Here is a 21,946-nt window from a genome sequence, read left to right as displayed (position 1 = left end):
CAAACTAACAATAAACATTTTTAGGGCTCTACTCTGTTAAAAAAAATTGGGTTAATAGGCGTCTTGTTGATGTCTATTAATAGAACTGTGAATATGTACCGCCTGGTAATACTAAATCACCTATATAAAGCTTTACAAAGCACTTTTATTCACAACAGTTCTGAAAGGGAAGTAGAAAAGGTGTTTTTATCACCATGGTGTTTAGCACGAAGTAAATGATTAATAAATGCTTTTTAACTCATTCATTCATTCATTGTAAAGGTTAGGAAACTGAGGCTGCAAGAACTTAAGTGAATTACCCAGAATCACATGATTACTATCAGAGCTAGGATTCAAACTCAGTTCTCCCAAGTCCAACTCGAATATTCTTTTCACAACACTATATTACCTCTCTGACATGATGTAGCCTGGGCCTTGGTCTTTGGGTTTTCACACACACACACACACACACACACACACACACACACACACACACACACACATATATATATCCCAAAAAGATGTCCATCTATGTCACCCAAAAGTAGAGTCAGCTCTGCACCAAATTTTGGGGATACAAAGAAAGGCAAAACACAGTCCCTGCCCTCAAAGAGCTTACAGTCTAATGATGGAGACAACATGAAAACAACCATTTATAAACAAGATAAATCTAGGCTAATCTGGGAATAGTCTCAGAGGGACTCAGAAAGGTTTCTTACAGAGGGCAAACCTTAAGATGACACCTGAAGGAAGCCAGGGAAGGAAGTAGGCAGAGATAAATAAGGAGAGAATCCAAGGCATGAGGGACTGCCAATGAAAGCACTCATTTGGGAAATAGAGTGTCATATGGAACAAACAGCAAAAAGGCCAATATCACCCGATCACTGTTACTTCTTTATCCTTGAAAAAGACCAATGACATCACAAGGGTGATGTCTGTACTTGAGCATGAATTGAATTTAAACGAGTCAAAGTTGCTCAAATGTGTGTGTGGAGCTGGGTGGTAGAGTGAATAGAACACCATCCCTGAAGTCACAAGGACCTGAGTTCAAATCCATTATCAGATACTTACTAGATATAAGAGTAAAATGGTCAAAAACAAGAAAGGTAGCAAGGGGTCATGTTATAAAGGACTTCAAAAGTCAGAAGATTTTATATTTAATCCTGGAAATAACAGGGAGCCACAGAATTTTAATTTGTAGGGTGTGTGTATTTGTAATTTGCAATGTATAAATTATGCATGCACATGTGCACACCTGTGTGTGTGTGTGTGTGTGTGTGTGTGTGTGTAATATAGTCAGACCTGCACTTTAGGAAGATCACTTAGACAGCTAAGTGGAAGATGGATTGGAGTGGTAGGAGTGGTAGGAGACCAACCAGCAGGTTATTGCAATAGCCCAGGAATTAGATGATGAAGGCTTGTATCAGAGTGGCAGCTGGGTCAGAGGAGAGAAGGAAATATATAGGTGAGGTGTTAAAGGGTAGTAACTACAGGATATTGGCAATGTGTGGGAGTGGGGAGGCTAGGATGACACCTAGATTGTAAGCCTGAGGGACTGGGAGGATGGTGTTACCCTCAACAGTAATAGGGAAGTTTGGGGGTGAGTGATGAGTTCAATTTTAGACATGCTGAATTCAAGTTATATGCAGGACATCCAGTTTGAGATGTCTGTCTGAAAGGCAACTGGAGATGTTAGATTGGATGTCGGCATGAAGGTTAAGGCTGGTCAAATAGATCAGAGCGTCATCAGCATAGAGATGATCATTGAAATCATGGGACTTGATGAAATCAGTGAGTGAAGTAGTAGAGAGGAAATGGAGAGGGGAGCTTAGGACCAAGACTCTGGGGGCACCTATGACTGATGGGCATCACTTGGATGAAGATCATAAAGATCCAGCAAAAAAGACAGAAAAGGAGAGGTCAGATAAGTAAAGAGGAGAACCAGGAGAGAGCAACAGCACAGAAACATGGAGAGGAGAGAATATAAAGGAAAAGAGAGTAATCTGCACTGTCAGAGGCTACAGAGAGATTAAGAAGAAGAAGGGTGGGAAGGCCATTAAATTTGGCAGTTGGTTTTTGTTCCTTCTTAATTCTCAAAGAGGACCAATGACATCACCAGGGTGATGTCAGCACTTCAGCATGAATTGGATTTAAGTGAAGCAGAGCTGCTCGAAGTCATCAGCTTCATTGCAGTCCAATGATGAGACAAAAATCAAGATGGCTAACAATGACCCCAAGAATATCTTTGTAGTATCTTTGTAGTATTAGCTTTAGAAAGGGAAGTTTTGATTGAATGATGAGGTCAAAAGCCAAACTATAGAGATTTAAGAAGAGAGTAAAAAGAAATGAATTGAGGGCATCTATTATAGATAGCCTTCTTGAGGAGTTTAACCACAAAATACAAGAAAGATATGGGATGAAAGCTAGCAGAGATGGACAAATTAAAGAAGGTTTCTTTTGTGAATGAGGTAGAGACATGAGTGTATTTGTAGATGGGAGGGAAGCAGCCAGTACACATGGAGTGATTGAAAAATAGTGACACTAGGTATGATAGAGGGGGTGATCTGCTGGAGAAAACAGACTGGAATGGCATCACTTGTGCAGGTAGGAAGGTTTGCCTTGGTAGGAAGAAGACCACTCTCCACTTGAAACAAGGGTGAGGCAAGAGATCATAGCAGAAGACAAATCGGTGATGTGAAATAAGGAATAACAGAGAAGAGGGAGTTTCCTGCAAATGCCCTCAATCTTTTCTTTTTTCTTTTTTTTGGTGAGGCAATTGGAGTTGTGACTAAGTGACTTGCCCAGGGTCACACAGCCAGTAAGTGTTAAGTGTCTGAGGCCGGATTTGAACTCAGGTCCTCCTGACTCCAGGGCCAGTGCTCTATCTGCTGCCCCTTTCAATCTTTTCAATGAGATATCAGGCAAGATTCTCAGGAGAAGAGGTGTTGAGCCAGAGCTGTGAAAGGTTTGAGAAGGGATAACAAGGTCTGTCGAAGCCTCTGTGGTGAGTGAGATAGGGAATCAATTAGGAAGTGTAAAAGCATTATCTTTTGCAGTGGGGGCCCAGTTCAGATTATGTCATAAAATTTATCATGGACCCAGTTAACATGGCTTTGTGATTTTCTTTATTCAGCAGCATATGAATGAAAGCAGTGAAGTAATGGTGTGAATGATCCAAGGCTTGGCTTTGACAGAGCAAGATCTTTGACAGGATAAAGGGACAAAGGACTCAACCACTGACAACAGAATATAGTTGAGCTGGTTCACTCAGGGATCAGAGTGTAGCCAGTGTAAAAATGTTGGGAAAGTATTTGGAGGTCACAGTGATGTTGAAGAATAGGGTTTGGAGTTGCAAGGCAGAGGGTGAAGTGGAATGGCAAAAGATTATGATCAGATAAAGGAATGTCAGAGTTCATCAACATGCATGTGGAACATTTGTGGAATATGGCAAGATCAAGGGTATAACTATCTGTCTGTAGCTTTAGGGAAAGCTTAGGAGAAGGTCATAGAAAATGAACAAGTTAAAGAATTAGAAAGATAGGGAGTTTGAGAGAATTAATATATATGTTCGAGTCCCCTAGTATGAGGACAGAAATTGGAGAAAAGACCATGAGTCAGGCACTGAACCAAAAACAGTCGCTGCCTTCAAGGATCTTATAAAACACATGCACCCCCTTTGTCTTTAACATATTTACTATGTTCTGACCCTAGACTTTAAAAATCATGGATAGGATAAAACGAGATCATATATAATAACTTTGCTCCTTTTTGATCTGTGCTCATTTTCGAGATGGCTAAACATTTTTTTTTTTTAAAGAGAATTTTGACTTTGAAAATCAAGCAAAAGCGGGGCAGCTAGGTGGCGCAGTGGATAAAGCATCGGCCCTGGATTCAGGACTCCCTGAGTTCAAATCCAGCCTCAGACATTTGACATTTAACTAGCTGTGGTACCCGGGGCAAGTCACTTAACCCTCATTGCCCTGCAAAAAGAAAGATAGAAAGAAAGAAAGAAAGAAAGAAAGATAGAAAGAAAGAAAGAAAGAAAGAAAGAAAGAAAGAAAGAAAGAAAGAAAGAAAGAAAGAAAGAAAGAAAGAAAGAAAGAAAGAAAATCAAGCAAAAGGCTCCAAAATATAAAGGTTTCAGGGGCCTTGTTGCAGTGTTTCCTGTAACAAATCACTTTTGGTAGTCTCTGTCTTGTTTTGCTCCCAGAAGAAATGGGCCAAAGAGTCCCAGCTTCAGAAAGGTTCAGTGTGATCTGATTGATTAATGATTGCAAAGTACTTTGAGATCTCTAGATGGAAGAAGCTGTAGACATTCTAAGACCTAGGATGCAATTATCATTAGTCTTCTGAAGGAAAAAGGCAACCCATTTTGCTGCATCGAACAGTGTTATCTGCAGCTTGATTGACAAACACAGAAGCAGGTAATGACCATGTACCCAAAGTTTTCTCTCCCTTTCTCCTCCTTGACAAAGCCTTCATTTTTAGTTTTGTTCTGCAGTGGCAGAAAACCTTTTTTTTGTCCTTTCAAATATAGATAGCAGTATTTCTAGTTTGTATGACCCAGAACAGTTTATCCCCAGGTGGTATTTTTTTCCTCATACACAAACAGTAGCTTGTCTAAGGAAATAATAGTGTTTTTTTCTAAAACATTATTTCTGCCCTAAATTTGAACAACATAAAATGCACTAAAAGGCTTATGTTTGCTCCCGTGAAATGTTCTTTTTTCATCTTCAGTGTAAAACAAGGGGCAGTGTCTATTAGAGCTCTCACATCTTATGGCAGGAGAAGTGAAGAATAGGCAGGTCCATCGTTCTTTTTTCTTTCTTTTCTGGTGTCAGTTAGACCCAAGATCCATCCACTCCTCAAGGTCTTGGCTAAGGCATGGAGGATTTGCCCAAAGAGAAACAGTTACCTTTATTTCTAGAGATAAGATTTGATCCTGAGAAGCATTTAGTACCAAGAGGACTTCACTGGCCACCTGACTTACATGTCTCAGTAGACAGAAGAGCAAACCTTGGAATGTATCTGCATTTCCTTTGTGGAAGCTAGAAGATGTGGGTTCACATGGAAGGCCCTGTTATGGCCTCTTTCCTTGGCACTTGTTCAGATGGGGACAAGAATAAGAGAAAAGAAGAAATGCTTTCAGTGAACATACCTTCTGATTGGAAAATAGAGATTTGTTGGATACTCATCTTTTTTTTTTTTTTTTTGGTGAGGCAATTGGGGTTAAGTGACTTGCCCAGGGTCAGACAGCTAGTAAGTGTCAAATGTCTGAGGCTGGATTTGAACTCAGGTCCTCCTGAATCCAAGGCTGGTGCTTTATCCACTGCACCACCTAGCTCCACCCTGGGATACTCATCTTAATAATAAATAATAATAATAATAACAATGCTCCATAATAATAATAATGTCCATATCACTTATCTCAGAATAGCCCTGTGGGATAGATGATATGTTTTGTTATGATGAAATCCATTTTATACATGAGAAAACCAAAGCTCTGAGAGGTTAGATAATTGCTCAAAAACAGTTGGTTGGCTTGAGAACAAATTTGAATCAGAGTCCATTAAACTAGAAGTTCCTGGAGAGCAAGGACTAGTTTTTGCCTTTCTTTTTATCCTTGGCATTTAGCACAGTGCCTGGCTGGCATGGTAGATAATGAATAATTATGTTGGCAACTTGCCTTGATTCCAAATCAAGTCCTTTGTTCCCTATGTTCTGGGGAAATGTGCATCATTAGAAGTTTTTCTCTTGAAAGGCACAAATCCATAGAAACAGAGATATTTCTTGTCCTATTCTTGTTCCTAGAGGCTATAGATCTCATGATCATACTGGAAAGAATTAGTGTAAGAACGAATGGTAAGGCCCAGGTATAAATAGGGTAGATCAGCAAGCAGGCCAGTTGACAGTAGCTGGAAGTTTGGAGGATGTGGCGAGGGCAATGGCAGGGCAAATGATAGGTTCTAGTAGAAGGTCCTCCTTCTCATCAAAAGAATCAGAGTTAATGTCAACCAGCTCTTCCAAGTGGTTTGGGTCATCTTGCTCCTCTTCCACCTCTCTGCCAGATGGGGGCTGAATGGCTTGAAGTTAGGAGAAAGGAAAAGTAGAGGTAAGGGGAAGGACGTCCTCAATGCTGGATTTTCTTACCATCCAGCCAGCTGCCCCATAGTTATTTGTACTGCCCAAGGTTGGGTGAGGGTTTAAAGAGGAGACAAAGGGAAGGACTTGCACATTCACAGGAAGTGGAGAGTGTGAGATGAATGTCTCCATTTCTATCTCTCACCTGACACTCTGCTGTCCAAGCATTTCAGTTGTGACCCCATTTGGGGTTGTCTTGGCAAAAACACTGGAGTGGTTTGCTGTTTCCATTTCCTTCTCCAGCTCATTGTACAGATGAGGAACTGAGGCAAACAGTGTGAAGTGACTTACCCAGTGTCTGAGGCCAGATTTGAATTCAGGAAGATGTCTTTCTGACTCCAGATCTGACATTCTATCCACTATACCACCTAGCTGCCCATCTGACACTCTAGGATGGGAATTTGTCTACAGTTATTCCCATAAAGTAGCTAATTACCCCAAAATGTAAATTTTTCTGATAGGATATTGAATAAACCTAAACCCATTTGTAGTGATTCTGTCATAAGATAACTAATTTCTAAAGAGGACATGAACACAAAAATGCTTTCGGTGCATGACAGAGAGACAATGCAATAGAGAGATACCTGCTCTGTGGGTCAAAAAACTAGAGTTCTGTTCCCCCTCCTAACCCTAATTAGCTGTGGGATTCTCAGAAGAGATAGGAGAACTTCATTAAATGTGGCACAGTGAATATTGCCAAGATGACCCTTATCTTTACAAAATGTGCTCTAAGACACATTACTAAATTGTAGATGAGCCAAAGTGAGCCTAAAAGATGGCATTGTCATTTTTAACAGAATGGTGGCATGGATCCCCTGGTGTTTGCTCTGTAAAGCCCGCACTCACGTTTTCCACAGCTCTTTCTTCCTCTTGTGAATACAGTTCTCAGGATGAATAGCACTGAATCATGCTTTTATGCCTTACTTCTCGGAGCAGGAAAAAATAGGATTGAAATTTTGCTTTTGGCTTTTTTATGTTTAAAAAATTTGAATTGCGAATAATTCTATACTTAGCAAATGCATCTAAAAGCAACAGGTCACATTAGAAGCACTTTCTTTTACCCATAATTTTGTCAGAGGGTTTATATTGTACTAGAACTAAAGCTCAGAGTTACTGTACCCTAAATGTATCTCTTGGAGCAGCTAGATGGCACAGTGGATAAAGTACCTTCCCTGGATTCAGGAGTACCTGAGTTCAAATCCAGCCACAGACACTTAACACTTACTAGCTATGTGACCCTGGGCAAGTCACTTAACCCCAATTGCCTCACCAAACAAACAACAACAAAAAAGGTATCTCTCTCTTCTTGCTTTCACCCTTAACCTGAGGTGAGAATAAAACAAATATCAGGAAAAGGGGGATTCAACAAAAACAATGCCCATGAAAAGGTGCTCAAAACATTGGGTACAATGTAAGAGATAAGACTATAAACTGGCTTTTAAAAAGATATGACTAGGGGCAGCTAGGTGGTGCAGTGGATAAAGCACTGGCCCTGGATTCAGGAGGACCCGAGTTCAAATCTGACCTCAGACACTTGACACTTAATAGCTTGTGTGACCCTGAGCAAGTCATTTAACCCTCATTGCCCCACAAAAAAAGGTTTGACCATAATTTGGCTTTTAAAAAGATGATAGAATCTCAAGCTTCATCAATCAGACCACATGTAAAATGCTAGGTTTAGTTTTAGACCCTGTATTAGGAGAGAGAAGATGACCACATACAGCAGAGGGCAATGGGCAACTGGGATGGTGAAGTTTCAGAAACAATGCCTTCAGAATATGAAGGACTACCACAGGGAATGAGGATTTGGTTTTTGGTGGGGGGGTTTTCTATCTTGCCCCATAGGATAAAGCTAGGAACTATGGGTGGAAGTCACAAGGAGACAGATTTGGGGTCCAGAAGAAGATGAACTTTCCTCACAAGTAGACATGTTCAGAAATGAATTGGGCTGCCTTTTGAATTAATAAGCTCTCCAGGACAAGACATCTGTGAGAAAAGGCCAAATGATAAGAAACATGATGAGAATTTTATAGAGGAACTTGTTCATTGAGTGAGAAGTTGGACCAGATGATGTCTGAGATTCCTTCCAAGTCTAAAATGCTAGGGTTCTAGAATTCGAGACTTTCCTAAGTAACAAGTATTTGGTATACTGGGAAGAATACCGGACTTGTAGTAAGGAAGAAACCTGAATTTTAATCATGGCTGAATTTGGAGCCAATATTTGGGCAATAAGGCCTCATCTCACACATACTTATGTGTGACTTTGGACTTAACCTCTCAGGGCTCCAAACATCACTCTAACAATATAAGGTACAAAGTAGGTACCAGGCTGCATTGGGAGATGATATTCTCACTGCAAGCTGCCTACACCAGTGGAATCAGAGATCCAAGCTCTAGCTGATCAATCTCATGTATGACCTTAGACAAGTCACATATCCTCTTCAGCCTTCTAGTCCCTCATCTCAGTATGGTATAGTGAATAGAGAGGTCACCTCTGGGTCAGAAAAAAAAAAAACAACTAGGTTGAGTTTCAATCTATGACCCTGAGCAACTCATATGCCCAGGAAACTTGTTGACTGCTGAAAGAACATGAAATATAGTTAGGCAAAGTCCCTGTCAAGCATCCACATGAATCCAGTCATGGGGAGATCAGAAAGGGTTAACATGCTTTCCCACAGGTGTGACTTATCCCAGGGAAATTGCTTAGGAAGTGGGAAGAATTGGGGAATGAGGGTCATAAGAGGTCTTCATTCTGGCCTATATCTCTTGGAGGCATATAAAATCAAGCCATGAATACGTACATATAAGATGCTAGGGACAAGTGCAGGGCCCTCATCAGCAAGGTCAGGTTCAAGCTGTAGTATGTTCAATGTTCCTTCACATCCCGTCTTGTGTAACAGAGAGGTTAGGTCTCTGCCTCTAGAGCTTTAACTTTGGACGAGGCGGTTAAAAAGGTCCTGAGAAACACACACTTCCCACAATGAACCAACATGTTGCCAAAAGAACATCTTTCCATAGACTTTCAACTTCATCATATAGGCAGGTAGGTAGTACTGTGGGATAAAGCTCTGAGCCCATTGGAAGGGAGACCTGAGTTCAAATTTGGTATCAGACACTTTACTAGATGTGTGACCCTGGAGAAGTCACTTAACCTCTATCTGCCTCAGTCTCCTCAATTGTTAAAAAGGAGTCATAATAATATTTACCTCACACAAGTGTTAAAAGAATCAAGTGAGATAATATTTGTAAAGCACTTAGCACAGTGCCTGGCACATAGTAGGCACTACATAAATGCTAATTATTATCATTATTATTAATCACAGATCATTAGAGCTAGAAGGGACCTTAAAGGTCAACCATTCCAACCTCCTCATTTAAGAGATAAGGATATCTGTGCCCCAAGAGGATAAGTGACTTGCATAGTGTCACTTAGTGACAGAGGAGTGCCTTGACCTAGCCTCTCCCAAGTCTCAGACCAGTACTATTTTCACTTTCTTTCATTAGACTGTGAGTTCCTTGAGAGCAGGGTCTGGTGGTTTGTTTTTCTTTTCTCTTTTGCCTTTCTTTGTATCCCAAGGGCTTAGCACAATGCCTGGCACATGGTAGTTGCCTAATAAATGCTGGCTGACTGTCTTACCCACAGCTGCCTCAAATTGCCACAAACAATTTGGGGGTCTGGGGGATGTTTCACCAAGAAAAGAAGAAAAAAGGAAAAGTTTGAACTGTATTGTTGCAAATGCAAGAGTGCCCTTCAAAGGGCCTCTTCTTTTTGCATTTCCTTCCCCTCATTCACATTTCTTCTGTCCTACCAGGCCCCCAGTAGAAGACAATCAGACCCTTTTGACCCCAGTGGTGAGCTGTGGGCCTCCTGGAGCCCTGTTGACTCGACCTGTTATTCTTACCATGCATCACTGTGCAGAGCCTGAAACAGAGGATTGGAAGATCCAGCTGAAGACTCAGACTCCACAGGGGCACTGGGAGGTGAGTTCTGACTGACCCCAGAGAGTTTCTCCATGGTGCCCAGATGAGCAAAGTTCCCAGGGAGTGTCTGGTGGAACTATTTATTTCATTCTTAAGGCCAAAAAAGGGACAATTTACTTGAAGAAAAATTGTATTCTGAAATGACATGTTACTTATGCCTCACCCCAGTCTAAATGAACAGGGCATTGAATCACTGGCTTATTGTGTCCATCTTCTTTGACATTAGGCCTGGGGGCCAGTGTGGTAAATTGACATCTAGGCTTTTTTCAATAGGAGGGATGGTGAGTGATACCTTTGCCTAGTGGTCTCACATGGTTGTCATTTTCTCAGTCTACTTCATGAGGATAATGCAACTCTCTTTGAGGTCAGGCACAGGCCAAGAGATTATGGGGATCTGAGACTCATTCCCTTTGACCTGAATAGCACATAGTAGAAAGTTACCTTTGCATTACTTATGATGCATTTATATATGAATAGAAGAAAGAAATTAGAAGGAGAAAAATAATACAAAGAATATTGAACACTTTGAAAGTATCAATCCTGAAATCCAATTTCAATATAGAGGGAAATCATATGGTATCATTTTGAGAAGGGACAACCAAAAACAGAAATAGATGATTTTTTTTCCTTCATCACTCAGGGTAACAGAAAATCTCTGGTATCCAAATTTTCTTGAGTGATTTTTATCATGGTAAGTTTTGAACTTTATTCTAAATATTTAGGGAAGAAAGAAGAAGAAAAGGAAGAGAACAAACATTCTGTAAGTGACTACTATATGCAGTTTCTGTGCTAAGTGCTTTTCATATATCTCACATGATCCTCACTTGATTTACATTAGAAGTATTTATATAGATTAATAATGGATTTTATTTGTTTGTTTGTTTATTTATTAATTTTTTTTTTGGTGAGGCAATGAGAGTTAAGTGACTTGCTCAGGGCCACCCAGTGTCAAGTGTCTGAGACCAGATTTGAACTCAGGTCCTCCTGAATTCAAGGCTGGTGCTTTATCCATTGTGCCACCTAGTTGCTCTCCAAATTTTACATTTTAATAATAGGTTTAATAATATAGAGGATAAGGACCTGACTTCATTCTTATAGGTAATGAAATTATCTCTACCAATAAAGGACAGCACCTTATGCAATTTATATTCCTACAGGGTTGGCAGGAAAACTGAGATTTACCTGTCCAGAGTCACACAGCCAGTGTGTGTCCGAATCAGGACTTGAATACAGGTTTTCTTGGTTTCAAATCTAGATCTCTCTTCACTAAGTCAGAGGCACCAAATACACCGAGACAGCACAACCTGAGCCAGATTGAACTATGATCAGGAAATATTTAATAAAATGAATAAAATCAGTTGAACATAGATAATCATAATATGTATTTTTCCAAATCAATGTGTCCCTCAAGGATCCTTATATATCATTTAGTAGCTCCTGTTTTTATTGGAGTTTGATACCCTTGCTTTAGATCAGGGCTTCTTAAACCTTTTCCACTCACGACCCCTTCTCACCTGAGAAATTTTTCACAACCCCAGGTATATAGGTATATAAAATAGGCATAGATAAACTTGTACTGTTGCCAAATTTTTTGGGACTCCCACATCCAGTTACATGACTCCATATGAGGCGACAAACCACAGTTTAAGAAGTTTAATTCTAGAGGAGACGGGACATCTGCTGAGTATTGCATTCAAATCCCCTCTCCAACCTTGGAATGGTGGCCTCTCTAAACCCATAGCACAAGAACACATCTTGGTTTGATTGGTTTCTTTTGTTTTTGACTTATATCACACTGCCATGTCATATTGCATTTACAGTTAGCTAAATCCCCCAGATCTCTTTCAGACAAATTGCCGAATTCCTCTCCCAATACTTCTAAAATTGATTTTTGGTACCCCAGAGCAAGAGTTAACATTTATCTCTATTGAATTTGATCTTATTAGATTCAGTCTAGTGGTCTAACATGATAACATCTATTGGCTCTTGACTTTCTCATCCAGCATTTTAACTGTCCTTTATAGCTTAATGCTGTATTCAAATCAGAATATACAAGATGCCTGTGCCTTTATCCATGTCATTACTAAAAACTTTGTTTAGCAAAAACAAACAACAACCAATAACAACAAACAGCACAAGCCAAGAACATGTGATGTGAAGATAAGTCTCAGCTGTCCAGGACACCTCACCAGTAAGGCTTCTTTCAAGTTCTTGAACCATTCAACCAGTTTGTCTAGTCTAAATTTCTACAATAATAGATGAGATGTTATCAAACACTTTACAAAGTCCTAGATAAACTCTATTTATACCCTATTAAAAAGGAAAGGTTACCTGTTTTTAATTTTCTAGATTTTTCTTTACTAACCATCTCATTAGTGATCTTGTCTAGAATTTTCCAAAGAACTGAAGTCAAGCACACTGGCCTACAGTTTGTGAACTATTTTTTCCATTTTTATGAAAAACAGTAAAACATCTGACCTCCATCCATACCTCTTATGTTGTCCTTAAGCTTTTAAATATTGCTAACAGTAGCTCAGTTATCACATTCTCCAGTTCTCTTAGAAATATATATATATAAAGTTAGTGTGTATATGCATATATGTATGTGTTATACATATACACATACATATACCCACATGTGCACATGCACTTACATATATGTACACATGTATGCATGTGTGTATATATCAAGTCTAAGTTCATTCATGAGTTTCTTTTGAATATCCACAATGGACCCTTGAGACAATTTTTCTTTTTCCTCCCTATTGGAATTATTTCCCTTTTTATCTTCAGACTTTCCCATCCCTCCTTGGCCTTACTCCCTTATAGAGTTTCAATCCTTGGAACCCCATCTATTCATCCCTGGGACCCTTTGAAATTTGCTTTCTCAAAATTTAGACTGTGTTGTCACACCTTCCTTCTCTCTCACAAACCCTATGGAAAAAATGGTAGTTTTCCCTTAAAGGTTTCCATCATGTTTCTCTCTATTATTAATAATAAAACACAGGACAGAATTTCCCCTTGTTGGTTCTTCTATCCTTTGAAAGTTGAAATAATCATTAAAATAAGTCAAGAAGTGATTAGCTGCTCTGCTATTGGCAGTGAGAATGTGCTCTGGCAGAAATCTGGATAAATGAAGTCCCCCATCGCTGCTGTATAATGTTTCTGTCCCAGATGTGTTTTGGTTCTAGAACTCCTCTGGAAGTTTTAGTGGACCACAATCTCAAATAAGAGTCACCAGTGTAATGTGGCAGAGAAAAGGTAATGTGCCTTTGGTTTGCATTAGACAGAACATAGCTTCTAGGGGTTGGGAGGTGTTAGACCCACTGTGTGCTGCCCTTATCATACCTTGTCCGTAGACTTATTTTCAGTTCTGGAAGTCACAATTTAGAAAGGATGTTAATAAGCTGGAATGTATCAATAGGAGGGAAATAAAAATGATGAAGAGCCTAGAGCCTATGTTATATGAGGAGTTGTTGGAGAATTGTAGGTGTTTATTCCAAGACTATGATCTCTTCTATCTTTGCACTACACCCTTTCATTTGGATGATCTCATCAGGTCCCCTTAATTTAATTATAATCTCTGTGAAGATGACACCTAGTTCTATATATTCAGTCCTAGTTTCTTGCTTGCACTCCAACTGTGTCCAATTAGCAATTGGACATTACATGGGCGTCTCAAACTCAGCACGTGCATGAGAGTATTAATTTTTTTTTATCTAAAGTCTATTCTGAACTTCCTTTTTTCTATTGTGTCCTACTATCATTCCAGACACCCAGTGTCACAATCTTGATCTTACCCTTGATTCTTCACTCTTTCTGACCTCAAATATACAATCTAATTCCAGATTTTATCATTTCTGTCACAAAAATATCTCTTGCAGCCACCCCCTTCTCTTTGCTGCTATGGACACTGCCCTAGTTCAGGCCCTAATAACCTCTCTCCTCATCTATTGCAGTAACTTCATCATTTGTCTTCCTGCTTTAAGTCTCGGTCAACTCTAATCTGTCCTCCACACAGCTGCTAAAGTGATTTTTCTGAAGTACGTGTCTGCCCATGTCATTCCTCTCCTCAATAAAATCTAATTGTTCCCGCTTGCATTAAGGATCAAATGTAAACTCTCCTGTTCAGCTTTTAAAGCCTTTAAATACCAGGCCCCAACCTACCTTTCCAGCTTTGCTATACATTAGTCTCTTTCCTGCATTCTGTGGTCCCATCAGTATACTAAAATAGACTAACATGCCAGTCCTTCAACTATCAGAAGGCAACAATTCCACTCTACCTGCATATTTTCCCCCTTTATCCTGCCATACGTACTTCTTTCAACCAATGGCCTGATGGTGTGGGCTTGAGTCCCCTCACTAAAGGTCATCCTCCCCTGGAAATAGTGTCCAAATTCTTCCTAAAACATGGTACCTAGAAGCAGACACAATATTCTGGAAATTAATATAATATTCCATTCATAGTATTACAAAGGCTGAAGACAGGGGAACTATAGGATCCCTTGTTCTGGATGCTACATTTTTATTGATGAGGCTCAAGGTCATATTAGCTTTTATGGCTCTCATCAATTTACCAATGAACTAGCACTTATTTGGTGCTTATTATTATGTGCTGAGAACTGCATTATCAGGAGTTGTTGTTCTCAAAAAAATATTCTGAAAGAAGAGGGAGCATGCACATATATTAGTGACAAAAGAAATCCAAGGTGATTTATGTGGGAGGTGGGAAGGATTTTACGGGCTAAGAGGAAACAAGAAGGGTCGCATGTAGACGGTGATGCTTGAGCTGAGCTTAGAAGGCAGCAACAGAATCTATGAAGTGGAGATGAGAAGGGATATCCCCCAGGCCTGAAGGATAGCCGGTCAAAGGCACAGAGATAGAGATGAGAGATGGAGTGTGCCAGGTGAAGAAGACCAAGATGGTGCATTGCACTGGATGGCTTCTGAGGTCTTTTCTGCCCCTGGTTTTATGATCCTAAGACTGGGTTTAACTGAGCCTCAGTTCAAGGCAGTCCAGCATTTGAATGCTTCCACATTCTAGGCTGACTAGAAACCTAGCTCAAGGAATCCAGCAGGAAGTCTTTGCACTTTCCTTCCTACCAACTTTTCCCTAGGTGTCCTTCTAGATTTTGTGTAGAATATGCATTACCTCCGGTAGCATCCTGAGGTATGTCTCCTCTGCCCAACTTCTTGAAATGATATCATTGCCTCCTAAACATTCTTTTTTTTTTTTTTTAGTGAGGCAATTGGGGTTAAGTGACTTGCCCAGGGTCACACAGCTAATAAGTGTTAAGTGTCTGAGGCCGGATTTGAACTCAGGTACTCCTGACTCCAGGGCCGGTGCTCTATCCACTGTGCCACCTAGGAACTGATAAAATACAGCATTCTTTTGACTAGGAGGAGACAGGAAGAATAGAAATTTCATTATTTCTCATGCTCTTTCCTTCCCTAGTGGCACAGGTAGGTGACACAGTGAGCACTGGCCCTGAAATTGGGAGGATCTGAGTTAAAATCTCACCTCAGATACTTTCTAGCTGTGTGACCCTGGGCAAGTCACTTAACCACAATTGCCTTAAACATCCAGGGGCATCTCCAGTTGTCCTGATGTATATCTTGCCCCTGGACTCAGATGGCTCTGGAGGAGAGAGTGAGGTTGTGACTTTGCACAGCCCTCCCTCACTTAAATCCAATTTAGTGCAAGTCATGACATTCCCCCTATGTTGTGGTCCTCTTTGAGAATGAAGGACAAACAAAAACCTTCCCTGGTGTCTTCAAATGCAGGCATTGTTTAAAGAGTATGGTCACCAGTCATTCTTACTCTTGCTCCTGCTTCCTAATATTTTTTACTTAGATTAAATATGTACCTTTCTGTACGAACCAGGCATTGTATTTTTCAATGATATTCAATATTTATTAAATATCCACTCAGTCCAAGGTACTATATTAGATTCTGTGGAATACAAAGTTAATTAAAATGCTCCCTAACCTTAAAGATGTTACATTCTACCAAGGAAATTCAGCATGTACACCGAAAATTGAAAGAAAATTTAAGGAGTAACAGAGCATTGTGTGTGGGAGGGTGAGGATGGAAAAATCAGGAAATTCTTCATGGAGAAGATGGCAGCCTCTCTGAGCCTTGAAAGGGGATAGGAGCAAAGGAGTAAAATCCAACAGCACAATCCAGGTGTGAGTGTGTTGACACTTGAAACGTCAGCTTGTCTGGGGCATAAGACTACTTTATTGTTCTAAGAAAAGTAGCTGCTGAGTGTTCTGTAGCAGGTGTTGAGTGTTCTGAGACAGCACTGACTAATTTGCATACAACAGGGAAGTGGCTCATTTTATTGATATGATTGGCTTCTAACAAGGATTTGCACAGAATATATTTTGCTCTCTAGTGCTACTTGTTGCTGAGAAGAATAGAAAAGATAGAAGATAAGATAAAAGATATTTCTTCACAGTGTACCAGTTTTGGCTGAAAAGTAGAAAAGAAAAATCTTGCTAAAATGTAGAGCTTTTTTATCAATATTAAGAGAAAGGCTGATGTTTGTGTTTTTGTTTTTTGTTTTTTTTTTCTGTAAGATCACAACATTATTTCAGCCGAAGGCATCACCTAAGCCTAAACCCAGATGCGATGGATACTATAGTTGCTATTGAAGAGCAAGCTTAGATAAACAGTGGAACAACAAGGAAGTAAAGCATCTGAGCTTATCCAGTGAGATGCTCTCTCTGGTGAGGTGTCAGTTGAACACAGGGTGGATCAGCTCAGCTTAGCAATGGAGGTATTTGTTTACAGGGAAGCTATGCTCATGGAGAAACTTTTGTTGACAGGTTCTGAAACAGAAGAAGGATAACAAAACCTATAGTTTCAGACTTGTGAGTTGCTCTGGAAAATTGTATTCATTAAATCCATAGTTACTACCCTGGGACTACTAGCTCATGTTCCCATAATCCCCACAGACACTATATGCATTAGTGGGAGAGTGGGGCCTGGATTTATAAATGGAATGTTGTGCATATAGTTTATGTTTGTTTTCCATTTTCAGTAAATGTTTTGGTTAATGTTAATTTGTATTGGTGGTTGATTTGTTAATGGAAAATATATCAGTAGGAACCGATAAAATACAGCATTAGTAGGAATGATTATCCCCACATGAGAGTTACCCCTTAAGACCCTGAGAGTATTGATTCTATAGCCACATTCCATCGGGGAGAACCCCAAGCTGACAGGATAGAGGCATATTGAAAGGAAATGAGTCATACAGAGAGAAAGAATGAGTGTAGCCTGAATGAAAAAGATAGTGGGAGGTGGAAACAAGCATACATTATACACCACATTGTAGGTTGCCTTATACCATCCAGAGGTAGAAAACAAAGAAAACCTTGTAGTACAGTTTGGCCGTGCTATAGAAAAAAGCTATAGAATAAAGATGTGCTATGAAATGTCTTAAAGAATCAAACTTAGGGATCATATAAATGTTTTGAGAAAAAAAAAAAGCCCACATCAAACAATTGTTCTTTTCAATACCTTCAAAATACACCGAGTTTCTGTGATACCTACTAAGAAACTTCAAATCCTTTTCGGAAATGTATGTAATATAAATTATAAATATCTAAATGAAGAAATAAATAAATAAACAAACAAACTCCTCTCTCTTTTGGAAGAGCTCCCCAACAGATGGTTCTATTGCCATCGGCTTATTACCCTTGCCAAAAAGCCACACCAATGTTCATGGCCTAAACAGCAGATAGCCACCTGAGGTGGCTGTTTCTTCTGTGCCTCTCTCCAGTCATGGGGCTGAACCTGTTTACTAATAAAAAAAAGAAAGAAAAAAAAACAACTAATGGATCCCAGTGCTTAGCCTTCAAGCCTCAAACAGATCATCTGCTATGCAGCTTAAGGCAGCTGAGATTAAACCTGAATTTGCAGAGCTGGGTCCTGCTCCCAGCTGCTTTTACAATACATCTCCCCCATTTATTTCCATTTTTTTTTCTCCAGGTAATTTGAAAGACCTTGCACCACGTGCAGAGTCTGAAGTGTCAGATGGGGAATTAATTGAGAGCCTTTATCCCTCTGAGCATATGGAAGGTGGTTTAAAAGCATTCAGTTTTGACATATACTATTTCTCTTACAATCCTGTTGGCAGGATTATTTGGGAAGGGCAATATGGAGTTTTGGAGGGGTGTGTGTGTGTGTTTGTAGGGAAAAAGTTGATAAAAAGGAAGTATCTGACAATATTTGCATTTTTCAAAATCCCAACTCTTGAAAAAATATACTCAACTCATACCAATGCCATAAACTAATAGTACTTCTTCTCATGAAGAAACAAGAAACCTTAAAAATTACTCAGGATCTGGAAGAATGGTTCAAAAAGCAATCAAGGTAGAGATAATTAACTTCTTTATTTTGTCTGATTTTTAGTTAATTTTATGCACATGTACACACAAACACTGTTTATGTGTCATAGCCTATATTGAGCTATTCTGATTGATTAGTGTGGGTGGGCGACTGACTGAAAACTCCCTTAACCCTTTACATTTTACTGGCCTGAGGCCATACTTTATACCTTACCCTGCCATGCAGCAGGAAACCTGGGCCTACCCAACTGTAGTACTTCATAATCTGTCTGGTAATATGCCACCAGCCCACACTAAAAATCAGTCTCCTGGGGGCAACTCATCTGTGTGTGTTTTCTAACCTAAACTTCTTGAAGGTCAGGACAGTCTTCTTTTGTATTTCCAGCACAAAGAGCTTAGGTCTAAGTATCCAAAGGATATTGCAGCTTTCCTCTGATTCTCACGGCCAAAGGAAGACTAGAACATCGACTTCCGAACTGCACCATGAGTTTGCAGTATTCTCCTCATCTGTGCCTGTTTTCTCATTCTCCCTCAGGATGTGGTAGTGGTTGGAGAGGAAAATTTTACCACCCCATGCTACATTCAGCTGGACCTCGAGGCTTGCCACATCCTCACAGAGACGCTGAGCACATATGCCTTGGTTGGACAGTCCACCACCAAAGCCGCAGCCAAGCGCCTCAAACTCGCCATTTTTGGGCCACTGTCTTGCTCATCTTTGGAATACAGCATTCGAGTCTACTGTCTAGATGACACACAGGATGCGCTTAAGGTGAGTAGTTAATGAATTCGAGTCATCTTTAGTTTTGTTTTGTTTTGTTCAATCCATTCTACTCTATTTAGTTCAAAAAGATCTGTTAAGGGGCGGCTAGGTGGCGCAGTGGATAAAGCACCGGCCCTGGATTCAGGAGGACCTGAGTTCAAATCCAGCCTCAGACACTTAACACTTATTAGCTGTGTGACCCTGGGCAAGTCACTTAACCCCAATTGCCTCACTTAAAAAAAAAAAAAGATCTGTTAAGTGAGTGCCGTGATAGATATTAGGGTTACCAAGAAAACTACTGCAAAATACAAAGATTAAATAAATGTACATAAATAATTACTATATAGGAGGGAGAGTAATTATTTAAAAGGGGAAGTAAACACTCTCATTAGAATGTAAACTCCTTGCAAATAGGAATTATTATGTTTGTAATGCCAGCACCCACTCAGCACCTGGCCTGGCACATCATAGGCACTTAAGGAGTAATGTAAGGAGAAGAGCTATGAGTATTTGGATTTAGGATTGCGGTGAGTCAGGGGTAAGCATTTAATTGCACCATGCAGTCCTCAATGACTTCCAAATTGCTAATTTCAATAATGTTTTCTTTGTCTTACTCATCTGTGAGCTTTCTGCAACACTTATACCTCTGGACTCCCCCTTCCGGAATACCCTCTGCTCCGCTGGTTTCTATGGGACCACTCCCCCCTGCTTCAGCTTCCTTCTGTCTGAATATTTTTTGCTAACTCATTGTCTTTTGTGTCCTAAATGACAGTGTCATTTAATTCAATTCAGTAAACAAAATGCTGTTCTCAACCCTCTTTGTTTTCCCTCTCACTTGGTGAAACTTTTTGCTCCCATGAATTTATTCATCTCTTCTCTATGTAGAAGTCTTCTAGAACTCTATTTCCAGCTCTAGTTTCTTCCCCAAGATCCTTCAGTCCTGCATGTCTGGGTTGATGGACAACTCTGGAACATCATCTCAAACTCAGTGTGTCCAGAGATGAAGTTCTCATCTTCTTTAAACCTGACCCTTCTCCCAGCTTCTCTACAGAGTAGAGTTCATTGTACAGATGAGACAGCCCCCAGGTGAAAATGTTCATGGTCTTTCGAAGATGAAGGGCCCCTAAGGACCAACTCATGCAACTGCCTTATACAGAGGCTCCACTATAGAGGGGGAAAATAGAGGTTCAGAGAACTTGACTAATTTGCCTAAAATCTCTTTGGTAGTAAATGGAAAAACCTAGATTCAAACACAGACCTTTAGTTCCAACTCCAATACACTTTCTAGTACACAGTGTTCCTTCTCCCTCCTGAGATTTTCTTCGAGAGTACTATGCTTCATTCCTTCATCTATTCAATAAACAAACATTAAGCACCTACTGTATATCAGTTATTATGCTCAGTACTAGGAATATAAGACATAAACAAAACATCTTTTTTGTTGGGTAAAAGAGTGGCATATACAAAATGTATAGAGATAAGGAAAAATCAAAATTTGTACAAAATTCTTTCGGGGGATCCACAACTAAGTGGATCTGGTTCTGAACTTTGAAGGAAGCAAAGGATTTTATCAAGTGAAGGTGGGGAAGGATTACGTTCCAAATATAAACCACATGCAAAGGCACAGAAAGAGGGGATTAGGGTGTCATGTACACAGGAACGACAGGCCAATTTGGCTGGAAGATCACGTCTGATGGGACTGATGCAATCAGCCTAGAAATGTAGGCTGGATCCAGATTGCGAAGGCATTTAAATGCCAAAGAAGCAAATTTGTATTCTATACTAAAGATAATAGGGAGACACTGAAGTTTCTTTAGCAAGAGAATGACTTGACCAGATTCCTACTCTAGGGATACCAATTTTGTAGCTCTTTGGAGGAAGGGTTAGCAAGGGGAGAGACTGGATGCAGGAAGACAGAGTAGAAGATTATTACAATAGTCTAGGCAAGAAGTTATCTAGACTGAGCCTGAATTAGATTGGTTTTAGTGTGAGTAGAAAGAAGGGGATGGATATGGGAGGTGTCCTGGAGGTATAATTGATAAGGTATGGCAACATATTGTATAGAGGCACTAGGTAACACAGTGATAGAGTGGTGAACTTGGAGTTCTGAGTTCAAATCCTGCCTAGTTGGATGATCTTCAGCAAGTCACTAACTTATCTGGGCCTCAGTTTCTTCTTCTGCAATAATGTGATGGTGATAAAAATAGCACGTACCTCCCAGGGTTATTTTAAGAATCTAGTGAGTTAATAAATATTAAGTACTTGGCAAACTTTAAAGCACAATATAAGTGCTTACTATTATCATTATAGAAGGTAATAAGTGAGAGAAAAAGCCTAGAACATTACCAAGACAGGGATTCTGAGTGACTGAAAGGAAAGCTGTGCATTTAATAGAAAGAAAGAAATTAGATGGAAGGGAGGGTTTTTTTTTGGGGGGGGGAAGATGATGATGAATTCTGTTTTGAACTTGACTATGATGTTCCTTTGAAAAATACATTTAGAAATGTCCAACAATTAATGTGGTGCTGAAACTCAGGAGAGAGTTTATGTTGGATTACAAGACAGTATGCTGTTATACTTGTATGCATTCTACATCCTCCTATTCAATTGTAGGCTCCTAGAAGGGAAAGACTAGAACTTCTTTTTCTAATTTTTGTATCCTCATTATCTAACATATGTTGAATGTTATTATTATTATCATTAACTTGGATCTATTATTTCATTTGT

At 39.8% G+C, this 21,946-nt stretch overlaps 1 protein-coding gene across 2 annotated transcripts in view; it reads left to right on the top strand.

Moving 5' to 3' along the window:
• The window catches only part of UNC5C (unc-5 netrin receptor C), a 428,091-nt gene that overhangs the window by 361,417 nt on the left and 44,728 nt on the right, over positions 1 to 21,946 (top strand). For both annotated transcript variants that reach the window (XM_043972822.1, XM_043972821.1), the window contains 2 exons: positions 9,933 to 10,101; positions 18,995 to 19,228. In XM_043972822.1, coding sequence (XP_043828757.1) covers positions 9,933 to 10,101; positions 18,995 to 19,228 — 403 coding nt within the window. The remainder of the gene's footprint in view (positions 1 to 9,932; positions 10,102 to 18,994; positions 19,229 to 21,946) is intronic.

Source organism: Dromiciops gliroides, chromosome 6 (assembly GCF_019393635.1).
Source record: "Dromiciops gliroides isolate mDroGli1 chromosome 6, mDroGli1.pri, whole genome shotgun sequence".
In the NCBI taxonomy this organism is placed as follows: Eukaryota; Metazoa; Chordata; class Mammalia; order Microbiotheria; family Microbiotheriidae; genus Dromiciops; species Dromiciops gliroides.
This window is presented reverse-complemented; position numbering and strand designations above follow the sequence as displayed.